Consider the following 12802-nt stretch of genomic DNA (forward strand, 5'->3'; position numbering starts at 1 on the left):
CAGATTCATTTATTTAACAAATGTTTGTAGAAACCTACAGCGAAATGTGTGATTTGCGTTAACAACCAGCACAACATAAGGGTGTACTGGTGGCAGCCCGCAAAGGTCGCCACACAACATAGCGAGCCCACAGTACGCAGCAGAACAATAGCGCCAATACAGACAAGGCTCCTCCATCCTTCCCATCCACCACTCTCACACAGGGACAGTCCTCCGCCCCAGGACAGACAGTCTCCATCAGTCACGTGGACTCTCAGGCACTGGGCCTCCGACTTCCCCAGTGGGTTCGCAAACAGAAATAATAGATTTAAAAAATACAGCGGTAACTGTCTTGATTTTATTCTGAGTAGTTACAGGTGCTGTTATACATCTACGATTGCAGACCAAGTCTTGATTCATCTGCATTGCAGATTACCCCCGCATCCTAGTCCACAGTGACTACAGAGACAGGCTCCTGATCAGATCAGAGTGCTCCCAACCAACCCAAGGCTGGTGCAGTAGAACCTGAAAATGGAGGAGTCTTCAATTGTCGCTCTGTCTACAATACTCATTTATACTCAATCAGCGACATTCACTCATCTAAACTCACATCATTCTACAGATGTGCAGTACAGAGCATCCTAACGTACTGCATGGTACAAAAAACTGCACTGTGGCGGACAGGAAGGGTCTACAGAACTGCCCAATGCGTCACCAACACCAGCCTACCCACCATCAAGAACATCTATTCTAAAAGGGCCAGTATCATCATGAAAGATCCCACCCACCCTGTTAATGGACACTTTGTCCCTCTCCCATAAGAGGAGGCCACTTAGGACTACCAAACTCATAAACCTTTACCTACCCCAAGCAGTAAGGTTGATCAACACCTCCATCCCTCCACACCTCCCACTACTAGGTCATTTCCTGTCAGTACAGACATTCCTGTGCCTGCTGCACATAATCAATGTATGTATATAAGCTATCTTATTAATTTTTTTTTACTATTGTGTTCTTTATCTTATTGTATTTTTGTTTTGTACTGCATCAGATCTGGAGTAACAATTGATTCATTCTCCTTTACACCTGTGTACTGGAAACTACATTAAACAGTCTTGAATGTTGATTGTCCATTGGATAATGAAAAGCCAAAAAGAACCCCCAACTGTAGATTTATGATTTCTTCATAGCATGGGGCTAGTGGGGTAGTACATCCGCCAACCATTCAACACTGTTTTCTCCTGAAATTCTGAGGAGGGTTCCAACACTGAATATCTCCCATGTCTACACTAACTATTAGTCAGGCTGCTGTGAGAGATGTTATTATGTTGAAACACAGGCCCCACAATGAGGTAGGTGTTTGGGAAAGGTTAGGGAGAGGGGAAGCTCAACTGGGAAAAAGGAGGGGGAGGAACAGCAGTATGAATCTCCAGTCAGGCTCGGAGACAACTGGCCGCCAATCCACATTTCCTGATTTCAGTCCATGTTCAACCATTACCCAACTGCGACCTCAAGACTCTGACCAACAACACACACACACCCTCTCCCTCTCCCTCTCCCTCTCCCTCTCCCTCTCCCTCTCCCTCTCCCTCTCCCTCTCCCTCTCCCTCTCCCTCTCCCTCTCCCTCTCCCTCCCCTTTTGATCCATTCCTCTGCTGACAGTGAATAATCTGACCTAAAATGTGGTTATAGTGATAAGCCTGGTAGCGTAGGCCCGGCGTTACCTCGGGGTGACGCACTGTCTGCTTTCACCCAGGACTTCTCTCTGAGTTCCCCGCTAAGCACATTCCCTTCTGAGGGATGGAGTTAAAGAGAACATAAAAGGGAGGATGGATTTTGTGGACAGGAAGGGTCAGGGTTCAGATGCCTAGCTGTGAGTTTCAGTGAAATCTATCTCATGGGGGCAGATGGGAGTGTCTGATGTTGACCTGCAGTAAATAACCCACTTCAGGCTCCTGTTTGTTTTCTCACAGTCCGATTCCATACCCCGACTCTGCTCTTCCCTCTGCGTTGTTCCCCTTCACCCCAATGTACTCCCCCCACCCTAAGTTACACCCCCACTCTGGCCTCCATCACAAGGCGGAATGAAGAAGGAGTTCTGGTAAACCTTGATGTAGGACTGGTCCCACCCAACCCCCACAGACATCTGAACTCCTAGTTACAAAAATGAAAGACTAAACCGCTGAACAACGTCAGTGATTCAGCAGCAACTGAGAAACCAGTGCAGTAGCGCCTGAGGAGTTGCTGCAAGAGGACTAAGTTGTATCCTAGCAACAGTGTCTGTCCTAGTTGTGACTCAGCAATATGCCATAAAAATGTGCGCAGAACTAACCTGAGACGTGAACTGGAGAGGTGCATCACATTTGTAACAAGTTTCTCTTGCTCAGTGTCAGCGAGACCAAGGAGCTGATTATTGACTTCAGGAGAAAGAAACCAGAGGTCCATGAGCCAATCCTCGTTGGGGGATCAAAGGTGGAGAGGGTCGGCAACTTTAAATTCCTCGATGTTATCATTTCAGAGGACTTGGCTTGGGCCCAGCACATGAGTGCAATTATGAGGAAAGCACGGTAGCACCTCTGCTTCCTTAGAAATTTACGAAGATTTGTCATGACATCTAAAATTCCGACAAACTTCTATAGGTGTGTGGTAGAAAGTATTTTGATTGCCTGCATCACAACTTGGCATGGAAGCACCAATGCCCTTGATCTGAAAATCCTCCAAAAAGTAGTGGATACAACCCAGTCCATCACAGGTAAAACCCACCCCACCTTTGAGCACATCTACACGGAGCGTTGCTGCAGGAAAGCAGCATCCATCATCAGGACCCCTACCACCCAGATCATGCTCTCTTCTCACTGCTGCCATCAGAAAGAGGGTGCAGGAGCCTCAGGACTCACACCACCAGGTTCAGGAATAGTTATTACCCCTCAACCATCAGGCTCTTGAACCAGAGGGAATAACTTCACTCCACTCACTTGCCCCATCAGTGAACTGTTCCCACAACCTATGGACTCACTTTTAAGGAACTCTTCATCTCATGTTCTCAATATCTATTGCTTATTTATGTATTAATATTATTATTACTAATTTCATTTTGTATTTGCACAGTTTGTTGTCTTTTGCACATTTGTTGTCTGCCCTGTTGGTCTGGTCTTTCGTTGATTCTATTATGGCTACTGAATTTATTGAGTATGCCCGCAAGAAAATGAATTTCAGGGTTGTATATGGTGACATATATGTACTTTGATAATAAATTTGCTTTGAACTTAACTAAGTTTCTAAGGGCACAAATGTCAAGCTGTAGTGCCAGGCTTAGCCTCAAAATCTGCTTGAAGTGCAATGTTGTTGTCCAGGTAATCAGTGGAGCTGAGATAAGCCTTTTGATGCATGTGGTGGTGACGCAGTGTGTCAAAGTCAGTGTTTGGAAGGTCCAGTCATGAGTTTTCCCATCGGCAGAAGTGTGTCTCTAACTCATGGTGAATTATTTCCAGTGCCAGTGCCTGGTTATACAGAAAACTTCATTCATCCTTGCCTGAAGCAACAGGTTAAAGAGGTGGGCAGTAACGGTTCCGGAAGTTCACCTTGGTTACCTTTGGCAGATGGAAGAGAGTGTCCTTGAGGTTCTTCAGCAGATGATTACACAGATGCTCCTTGGGGAGGCAAGAGGAGAGAGGCAGAATCCATGGTAGGATGGAGTGTACAGGGACAGGGCGTACAGGGGTGTGGAGTAGATGTGGGTAAGTGAATGGTGGTGGGAAGTACACAGGATCTGCAGAAGAGATTGTGAAGGGGAGACTTCATGGCAGGGGTCACTCTCCAGGACTGAGCATAGGTTAATTCCATGATTTAGTGGGTATGAAGGAGAATGGAACTGGGAAGTTCCTATGTTTTTTAAATTCATTTACAGGATGTGGGTGTCACCAGCTAAGCCAGCATCTATTGTCCATCCCTAGTTGCCCTATTTGTTGGGGGACATTATACAGTGACCGTACTAAGCCACAATGGGTGAATGGACATTGGCCATCTGAACCAGTGAAACCCCTTTACTGTGGCCTGTTGTCTCTGTATTCTGGAATGAGTGGTGATTTTAGCTGACCCGGTACTGGACACAAACCGGCCAGGTGTCCTGGTTACCAGTTCGGACGAGCTGTGCTGACTTCACACTTGATATTTTGGAAATCAATCTTGTTAAAAATGAGGCCTGTGCTCTGAACTTTCTAAGGATGTCATAAATTAATTTGAAAAGGCGTCAGCCCTTGCTGTGAAGCCAGGCGACGATTCCGACTGTAATCCCAACCGGGCTTCCAATGAGTTGTGATTCGGCTTGTTTTTGTAAAACAAAAGATCTCTGTGTAGCTGGGGGCTGAAGGCAAACAACTCCCACTCCCACTCACAACTGTTCCTGTCAATTTTCATTTGGAGGCAGTCTTGCCCAATTCCCACTCAGTTCCCATAGCAGCCGAATGTTGTGATTCATACTTCGGTAAGTAGCTAACCCACACAGGGCAATTCCATCCCGAGGCCTGACTTGCCAATGTTTTCACAGGCTCAGCTAGACTGCACATAGATCAGTCTGTGCTGCACTTGACATTGACCTCAAAGGTCTCTGCTTTACTCTCTATATTGGTGTCCTGCGGACAGCACCATTGTCCATCTCCACTTACGCCAGGGACATTGAAAGGTTGGTGTGTGGAATGGGGTTCATGTGTGCAGCCAAACCATTTAGGGGCAGCAAATCCCCCTTCCCAAAGGAGGCTGGTGAACCAGCCAGATATTTCACCAGTGGGATACAGGGCCAGTGTGAGGGTCAATCACATTGGTTGATTTGGAGTGTCATACACTCCAGAGTGGTTAAGAATGACAGATTTCCTTTCCTGAAGCCCATTGGTGAGTCAAAGGGGTTTCTGTGGAAATCTAGTGCTCTTCTAATTTCTGTAATTAAGAAATTTAATTCCATATTTATCTAATGTTGCACACTTAAATTCCCAACAGCTATGAAGAGATTCACATTCATGCCCCCGATGGTTCAGTGGCCTCAAATCCTAGGTACTGGTCCAGTAACTTAGCCACTAGGCTGCTGTACCCTAAACGACAATCCAGCAACTTTCAAGGGTTATTGAATTAGGCACCAGAGCACAAACTACTGAATTCAGCTTCTCAGTGTAACCTGATTGAACTTGAACCTGCAACCTGTGGGTTCCTTCACTTCTCACGATGGTGTGAAGGAGGGGAATGACTCAAGTGTGCAGGTATGTGTGCAGATGTGTGTGAGTGGAATCACTCACTGGCGTTGTGCTTGGGTCTCAGTTCCCTGTATGTATTTGGCTGTGTACTTACCGGTCGGTCTGAAGCCTCCTCCCTGTAACCTGTTCTTTTAATGTTCTGGGGTAGCACTGGGAACTACAGGAATGAGGATCCAGTGTATCCATTCAACGGGAGGGGGAGGATCATCCAGGATTACTTCTCCTGATCACAATTCCTAACTTAAATCTTTAAATCAGAAATGACCGGGATCCATTTGGCTGTGATGTATAAAGTAAGAGTAAGGTGACACAGTGGCATAGCGGTTAACATTAACACTTTACAGCACCAGCGACCACCAATCAGGGTTCAAATCCCGTTGCTGACTGTAAGAAATTTGTACGTTCTCCATGACCGTGTAGGTTTCCTCCAGGTGCTCCAGTTTCCTCCCACTTTCCAAAGATATATGGGTTAGATTTAGTGCATTGTGGGCATGCTACTATGCAGTGTGAAGCAGGGTAGCACTTCCAGGCTGGTCCAGCGTATACTCGGACTATCTGTCCTTGATGCAAACTATGTTTGGATGTTTCTATGCACATGTGACAACTAAAGCTAATCTTTAATTATTTTATGGAGAAATAGAAAGCTTGTGGTTCCTGATTCCCATTCCACCGCTCAGTAATGTTATGGCTGATCCTCTACCACCACTTCCCACCCTTGGAAATCACCAATTCCTTAAAATTCCTCAGCCTTAAACATCCTATAACACCCAAGCATCCACCATAAAGTCACAAAATTCCACAAGCCCCTGAGTGAACAAAGAATATCTAACATTTAAAGAATTAATACATAGATTGCAAGTGATATATTTTCCTTTTAAAGCAAAAAAAAAGCAGGAAAAGTGGTCCAGCCATGGCTATCAAGAGAAGTTAAAGATAGTGTTAGATCAAAGGAAAAGGCTTATAACGTTGCCAAAAAAAAAGAGCAGTAAGCCTGAGGATTCAGAGAATTTCAGAATTCAGCAAGGGAGGACTGAGGCATTGATAAGGAAAGGGAAAGTAGAATTCAAGAAGAGGCCAGCCAGAAACGTAAAAACAGACTGTCAAAGCTTCGACAGATATTTAAAAAGGGCAAGATTAACTTAAGTGACTGTGGGCCCCCCTTCGGGGCAAGGCAAGAGACACTATACTGGAGAAAATAAAGTAATGGGCAGAGAAATCAGTCACATATTTTGTGTATTGCTTTCTGAAAACGGATTCAGAAATTCCAGGGAAAAGTGAGCCTGTCTGAGGAGGTGAACAACTCAAGAAAATTAACATCAGAAAAAAATTAATATCTGAGAGGGTAATGAGCCTAAAGGACAATAGGTCCCAAGGGCATGGTGTGCACTCGACAACTTTGAAAGAGGAGGCTACTGTTGTCATTTTCCAAAGGTTGATGGATTCCAGAATGGCTTCCACAGATCAGAAAGTAATACGTACAAACTTAATATTTAAGAAAGGAAGCAGGGGCAATGCAGGGAATTAACAATAGGTCAGAGTCAGCCCTATCATTGAAAGAGAAATCACATTTAGCAAATCTGTTTGCAGTTTTTGAGGTGTAACAATGAAAACAGATAGGGCTGATCAGTGAAAGAATGGACTTTCAGAAAAATTTGGATGATGTGTCATGCAAGAGATTATTGGATAAAATTACCGTGCCTGTTATTAGGGACTGTCGTCGTTAGAAGTTATGGAGTTACAGAGTCATAGGGCACTGCAGCTCAGAATCGGGCCATTCGACCCATCCAGTTCATGCTGAGCTGTTATTCTGCCTAGTTCCATTGACCCGCCCCCTGCCCGTGGCCCTCCATATCCCTCTCATCAATGCACTTATATAAACTTCTCTTGAATGTTGAACTGGAACCCAGAACCATTACTTCTGCTGGCAGCTCATTCCACACTCTAACCACTCTCTGAGCGAAGAAGTTGACCCTCAGGTTCCCCTTAGATATTTCATCTTTCACCCTTAACCTATGACCTCTACCTCTAGTCTCTCCCAACCTCGGTGGAAAAAGCTTGCTTGCATTTACCCTATCTATACCCCTCATAATTTCATATACCTCTGTAAATCTCCCTCAATCTCCTACACTCCGGGGAATAAAGTCCTGACTTGTTCAACCTTTCCCCAAAACTCGGGTCCTCAAGTCCTTGTAATTTTCTAATTTCTAATTTCTAAGATTAGTAATGACCAAAAAAGAGAGTGGAGGAATAAATATGCCATGTTCACGTTTTGAGGCTGTGGCTGGTGAGATGCCGGGGACCTCAGCTGTCCACAATCTATGTCAATGACTTGGGTGAGCAGCTCAAATGTAAAAGGTCTAAGTTTGCTGATGAGTTAAGTGGGCATTGAGGAAAACAGTCACCTCTGTCCATTCCACCAGAAGCCAACCATTTTAATTCCTGTCTCCTTTTCTGTTCCAACATGCTGGTCTAACGCCTCCTCCTTTGCCACAAAGAGGACACCCTCAGGTTGGAGGAGCAACATCTCATATTCCGTCTTGCTCGCCTCCAACCTGATGGCATGAACGTTGCTTTCTCCTTCTGGTAAATCTTTTTTTCCCTCCCCTCCCCCTTCTTTGTTCTTATATTTCCCACTCTGGCCTCATACCTCTTCTCTTCACCTGCCTATCACCTCCCCCTGGTCCCCCTCCTCCTTCCCTTTCTCCTGTGGTCCACTCTCCTCTCCTGTCAGATTCCTTCCTCTCCAGCCCTTCAGCTTTCCCACCCACCTGGCTTCACCTATCACCTTCTTGCTGGTCTTTCTACCTTTTTTATTCTGGCATCTTCCCCCTCCCTTTCCAGCCTTGAAGAAGGGTCTTCCCCGAACGTCGACTGTTTATTCATCTCCACAGATGCGGCCTGACCCGCTGAGTTCCTGCGGCACTTTGCGTGTCTTCCAGCATCTGCAGAATCTCTTGTGGTTGAGGTAAAGCAGAAACCACCTGCGCAACAGACACAGAATGCTGGAGGAACTCAGCAGGTCAGGCAGCAGCTGCGAATGGGAATAAGCAGTGGACATTTCGGGCCAAGACCCTTCAACAGGACTGGAGAGGAAGAGAGCGAGAAGCCAGAATAAGAAAGTGGAGGGAGGGGAGTGAGTACAAGCTGGCAGGTGATCGGTGAAGCTAGATAAAGGGGAAGGTGAATTGGGGGGGGGGGGAGAATTATGCAAACGACACCTTTTCTCCCCTCAGTTTATAAGAATGGGAGGCATTCTCAGTAAAAATGTATAAATAATGTAAGGGGTTGGCTGGGAGGATGGTTTTTCCACTGTTGGGTGCCTCGAACAAGGGGTTACAGTCTCAAAATGAGGAGTTAACCATTCAGGGCAGAGATGAAGAGGAACTTCCCACCCGGAGGATGGCGAGTCCTTGGAGTTCTCTACCCAGGGGAGCTGCGGAGGCTGGATTGCGGCTATATTAAAGACAAAGCCAGATTTTTGCAAATGAACTGATATGGTGTTAGTGCAGGGAGGTGGCACTTATCAGCTGTGGTCTCATTGAAAGAGCTGACTGTACTTCTTGTTACACAGTGGAGACACAAGAGACGGCAGATATGGGAATTGTGGCACCATTTCTGAGGTTTGTGTTCTCATGTAAAGAATTCTCTATTTATCTCAGTTCCAAGCGGCCAGTGCATTTCCCATCACCTAATGTTGACTCCAGCTGTGGGAAACAGCCTCTCAGCTGTTACATTTGTCAAAGCCGCTCAGGATCTCGCATCTCACTCAGTTAAACGGCAGACAGCAGAGTCCCAATCTTTACTCAGAGGAACAACCACTGCCCCAATAATGAGCCTTTAAGGTTCTGCCTCGAGAGGCAAACGTGACCTTCCTTTAGTGCATTTGGCTCTCCGGGTGAGGTCACAGTGATGCCCAGGACGTTTAGATTTAGAATTATTTATCAAATGTACATTGAAACATATGGTGCAGTGTGGCATTTGCATTAACAACCAACACACTTAAGGATGTGCTGGGGGCAGCCCGCAAGTTTTGGCACGTACTCTGCTGCCTACAGAACGTGCCCACGAAGCTCGGAAAAACGACACAGGACACAATAAAACTGAACACAAGCCCTGTCCCTCCCACCCTACGAGCATGCACGGTCCTCTAACCCCAGGAGAGGTCATCATCTTCAGCCTCCAGCGGACCCATGGATTTGTGCAGTAGAGTCCAATATTTCCCTTTGCTTCCTAACTGCTTGCAGTACCTGCAAAAGACACACAGAGGACTTGCATGCAGGCATTGCAAGCAATTAGGAAGCAAATTAGGACACATGAATCCATTTGAATATTTAATAATAAGGCACCGTTTTCAAAAATGCAGAACCTCACCCCTCTCAGCTTCCTGCCTTACATTCCCAAGGCTCTTTGCAGACACACAAAGAGAGTGAGAGGTATCTACACACTGGACACGTGCCCCAAAGACAAAGGAAGAAAAGCTGAGTAACCATACATGGCTTTTAGTGTTTACACCTGAGGAAATATTTCAAACCCCCAGCACACTCAATGCACCAACTCAGTTTAGCATTGTTTGCAAATCAGGAAACTTTCAAGATTGTTATTGTCATTCATCAGTACAAAAGTGTAAAGGAGAATGAAATGATTGTTACTTTGGGCCCGATGCAGCATAAAAAAAGCAGAATAAGCATGATGAATACAGCAAAACATAATAAATATAAATACATCGATTAGCTAATATACGTAGACTGCGTGTACATTAAAGTGACACTAAGTACAAGAGTACCTGTACATAAGGTGACTGTGACAGAAAATGGTAAAGAAGTGGTGGTGGGTTAATGGGTGGAGGTGTTGATCAGCCTGAGGGAAGTAACTGTTTTTGAGACTGGTGGTCCTGGCATGGATGCTAAGTAGTCTCTACCCTGATGGGAGTGGGACAAGCAGTCCATTAGCCGGGTGGGCAGGATCATTCATGATATTGCTGGCCTTTTTCCGATACCTGGCTGGGCTTAAGTCCAGGTAGGTACGTCGCACCCGCTGCCATTGCCTTGATCATTATTTTTTCCTTCAGTGTATGGCCCACCGTTACTGAATGCACGGGCTGGCAAGTGGAGAGGGAATGGGCAGTAGGTTGAGCAGTGCTCTCAGAACTAAACCCCAACAAGGATCTGCACCTTCACAGCAGATCAAAGTGAAGGGAAGTAGCGGGGGGGGGGGGGGGGAGGGTGTGTGTGTGATCTCTCTCTCTCTCTCTCTCTCTCTCTCGCGCTCTACAGGTATGGCTGGAGAGGTGTTTTACTGATGCAGCACTATAGAAGTACAGATAAGATTAAACTGGACAGCAAGTTGAAGGACGGAGCATATGTTTTGGCCACAGAGATGAATTTTGTGTACGGGTGAAAGGTGGAGAAGTTAAGAGGGAAATTCAGAGTGGGAAGCTCCACCTGGGCGAAATGGAAGCGTTGAAAGGAAGGAGGAGATAACTGCTGCTGTCTAGTGTGTGTTCAAAGCAGTGGATTGAAGGCAGATTCAAAGAAAGGACCCACACACTGGATAGTTCCTTCATGTAGTTTAAAGGTTCAAGACTGTTCATTGTCATTGTTTAGTACACAAGGGTAAAGGAGAACAAAATGATTGTTACACTAGATCCGATTCAGCATAAAAAAAATACAAACATAAAGAACACAATGGAAAACACAATTAACATAAGTACGTAGGATTAGCTTATATACAAGGACTGGTTGTATGTACATGAGTGACACTAGGTACAGGAGTATTTGAACATCAGATGACTCTGTCAGGAAATGAGAAAGTAGTGATAGTGGGGGGACGGGTATGGTGGGGTGGGTTAATCGAGGAGCCGATGATCAGCCTAACTCATTTTGAGTCTGGTGGTCTTGGTGTGAATGGTGCAAAGGTTCTTCCCCTGAGAGCATTTAAGAGTGACTACACCTTATCTGATCCCTCTCTATTCCCCATCTAACCCTCATACTGTATTGAAATAATAGTCTTCCTTTCTATTTTTCAGGTGTGGTTCAGTAATCGCCGTGCTCGGTGGCGTAAGCAGGCTGGAGCCAATCAGCTGGCAGCTTTCAACCACCTGTTACCAGGAGGCTTTGCGCCCACTGGAATGCCAACCCTGCCCCCATACCAGTTGCCTGAGTCATCGTACCCATCAACTACCCTCTCCCAAGGTAAGGGCACTCTCATATCTGCAGAACAGCATGCAAGGGACGAGCTTGTAGTTCATTGACAAACCCGTACAAGATCACTTGAACAGGCAAGTGTATGGTCTTGGGACAGTTGATATTGGCTTTGAGCCTTTTCAGCTCCTGGCAAAGCTCTCTACGGGGTAGAACAGGCATTGAATGGGTGATGGGATTATCTGAGGCTGATGGTTGGAGTGGAATCACTGGCCGGTACACAAGTGCTCTGACTTGTGTTCAATTGAAAAGTAAAATGATGGAAAATTTTGCTCCTATTTAATGGTGGATCCAGCCAAACTCTTAAAGTCTAACGTTGAGGAGATCTTCTTCTTGGCAGCCTGTCGGGGGGATCGAGGCTCCGTCCTCTGCTCTAGGGGCGCACGATGAGTCTTCAAGCTGCTGGGTGAGGGAGGACAGGAACTAACCAGGGGTCCTCCCACTGATCACAGTCCCCGGACACTCTGCCGCAGTGAGCTTGGTCTTGGGTTCAGATGCAGCACCTCTGTGACCGCAAAGACCCACCTGACATCAGCTGAAGAGCTGCTCCTGCCTGTGGAATGAAATTGAGTGGTGGGGAGGCCTTGAGGGAGGACAGAGAGGGGGTGGAGGTGGGCAAGGCAGGGAAGGGGAAGAGGGGAAAGGAGGAGAGGAGCACAGTGGAGGGGTGGGGGCTTGGGAATGGAGAATGAAGGAAGGAAAGAGAGACGTGAGGAGGATAGGATGAGGGAAGAGAGAAATTAGGGAAAGTAGAGAGGATTGGAGAAAGAGAAGAGAGATGCATTGTGGACGTGATGTTTGTGTGACTAACTGGCTGTGGTATGTGGTTGGACTCAGATGGAGGGAGCACCGTCCACAGGCCTCAGCCCCTGCCGCCCTCTTCCATGCACCAGAGCGGCCTGGCAGCGGCAGCAGAGAGCGCCTCCTACGGCCTGGCGTCCAACCGGCACGGCTTCTCCAGCTACCCCGACAGCTTCATGAACCCGACAGGACCCAACAACTCCATGAGCCAGGTCAGCAATGGACTCTCTCCACAGGTCAGCCTTCACACAATCGCATGCTCAAAACACCACTCGGTACCACTCTGTCTCCCCTTCCCCACCTCCCCACCTGGGACAAGGCTCAAGTCTCTGAAACAGGAGCTTCCATCTCACTGGCACTGGCATTAGTTCCATATTTCAATTCTTTCTCACAAACAGGCCATCTGAATGGTACAGCCGTTCAGATGTTCAAATAAACCCACTTCAGAAACCCAACAGGGTGACAGGAATCCATCAGATTTAATCCTGGGGTCTGGACTGGGGAATGATTAGCAGGGCAAATCCGGAGATGATGGTCCCCTTGGTCATGCTGCCATTGGATTATTAGAGAAAGGAGAGG

General features: G+C 46.6%; 1 protein-coding gene across 5 annotated transcripts in view; it reads left to right on the forward strand.

Annotated features, from left to right (window-relative positions):
- Positions 1-12802, forward strand: part of LOC140718379 (paired box protein Pax-7) — a 145605-nt gene that overhangs the window by 87721 nt on the left and 45082 nt on the right. For 4 of the 5 annotated variants that reach the window (XM_073032020.1, XM_073032019.1, XM_073032023.1 and 1 more), the window contains 2 exons: positions 11248-11413; positions 12260-12459. In XM_073032020.1, the coding sequence (XP_072888121.1) occupies positions 11248-11413; positions 12260-12459 (366 nt within the window). The remainder of the gene's footprint in view (positions 1-11247; positions 11414-12259; positions 12460-12802) is intronic. The other variant, XM_073032022.1, reaches the window with a different exon arrangement.

This window comes from Hemitrygon akajei, chromosome 29 (assembly GCF_048418815.1).
Source record: "Hemitrygon akajei chromosome 29, sHemAka1.3, whole genome shotgun sequence".
NCBI classification, from domain to species: Eukaryota; Metazoa; Chordata; class Chondrichthyes; order Myliobatiformes; family Dasyatidae; genus Hemitrygon; species Hemitrygon akajei.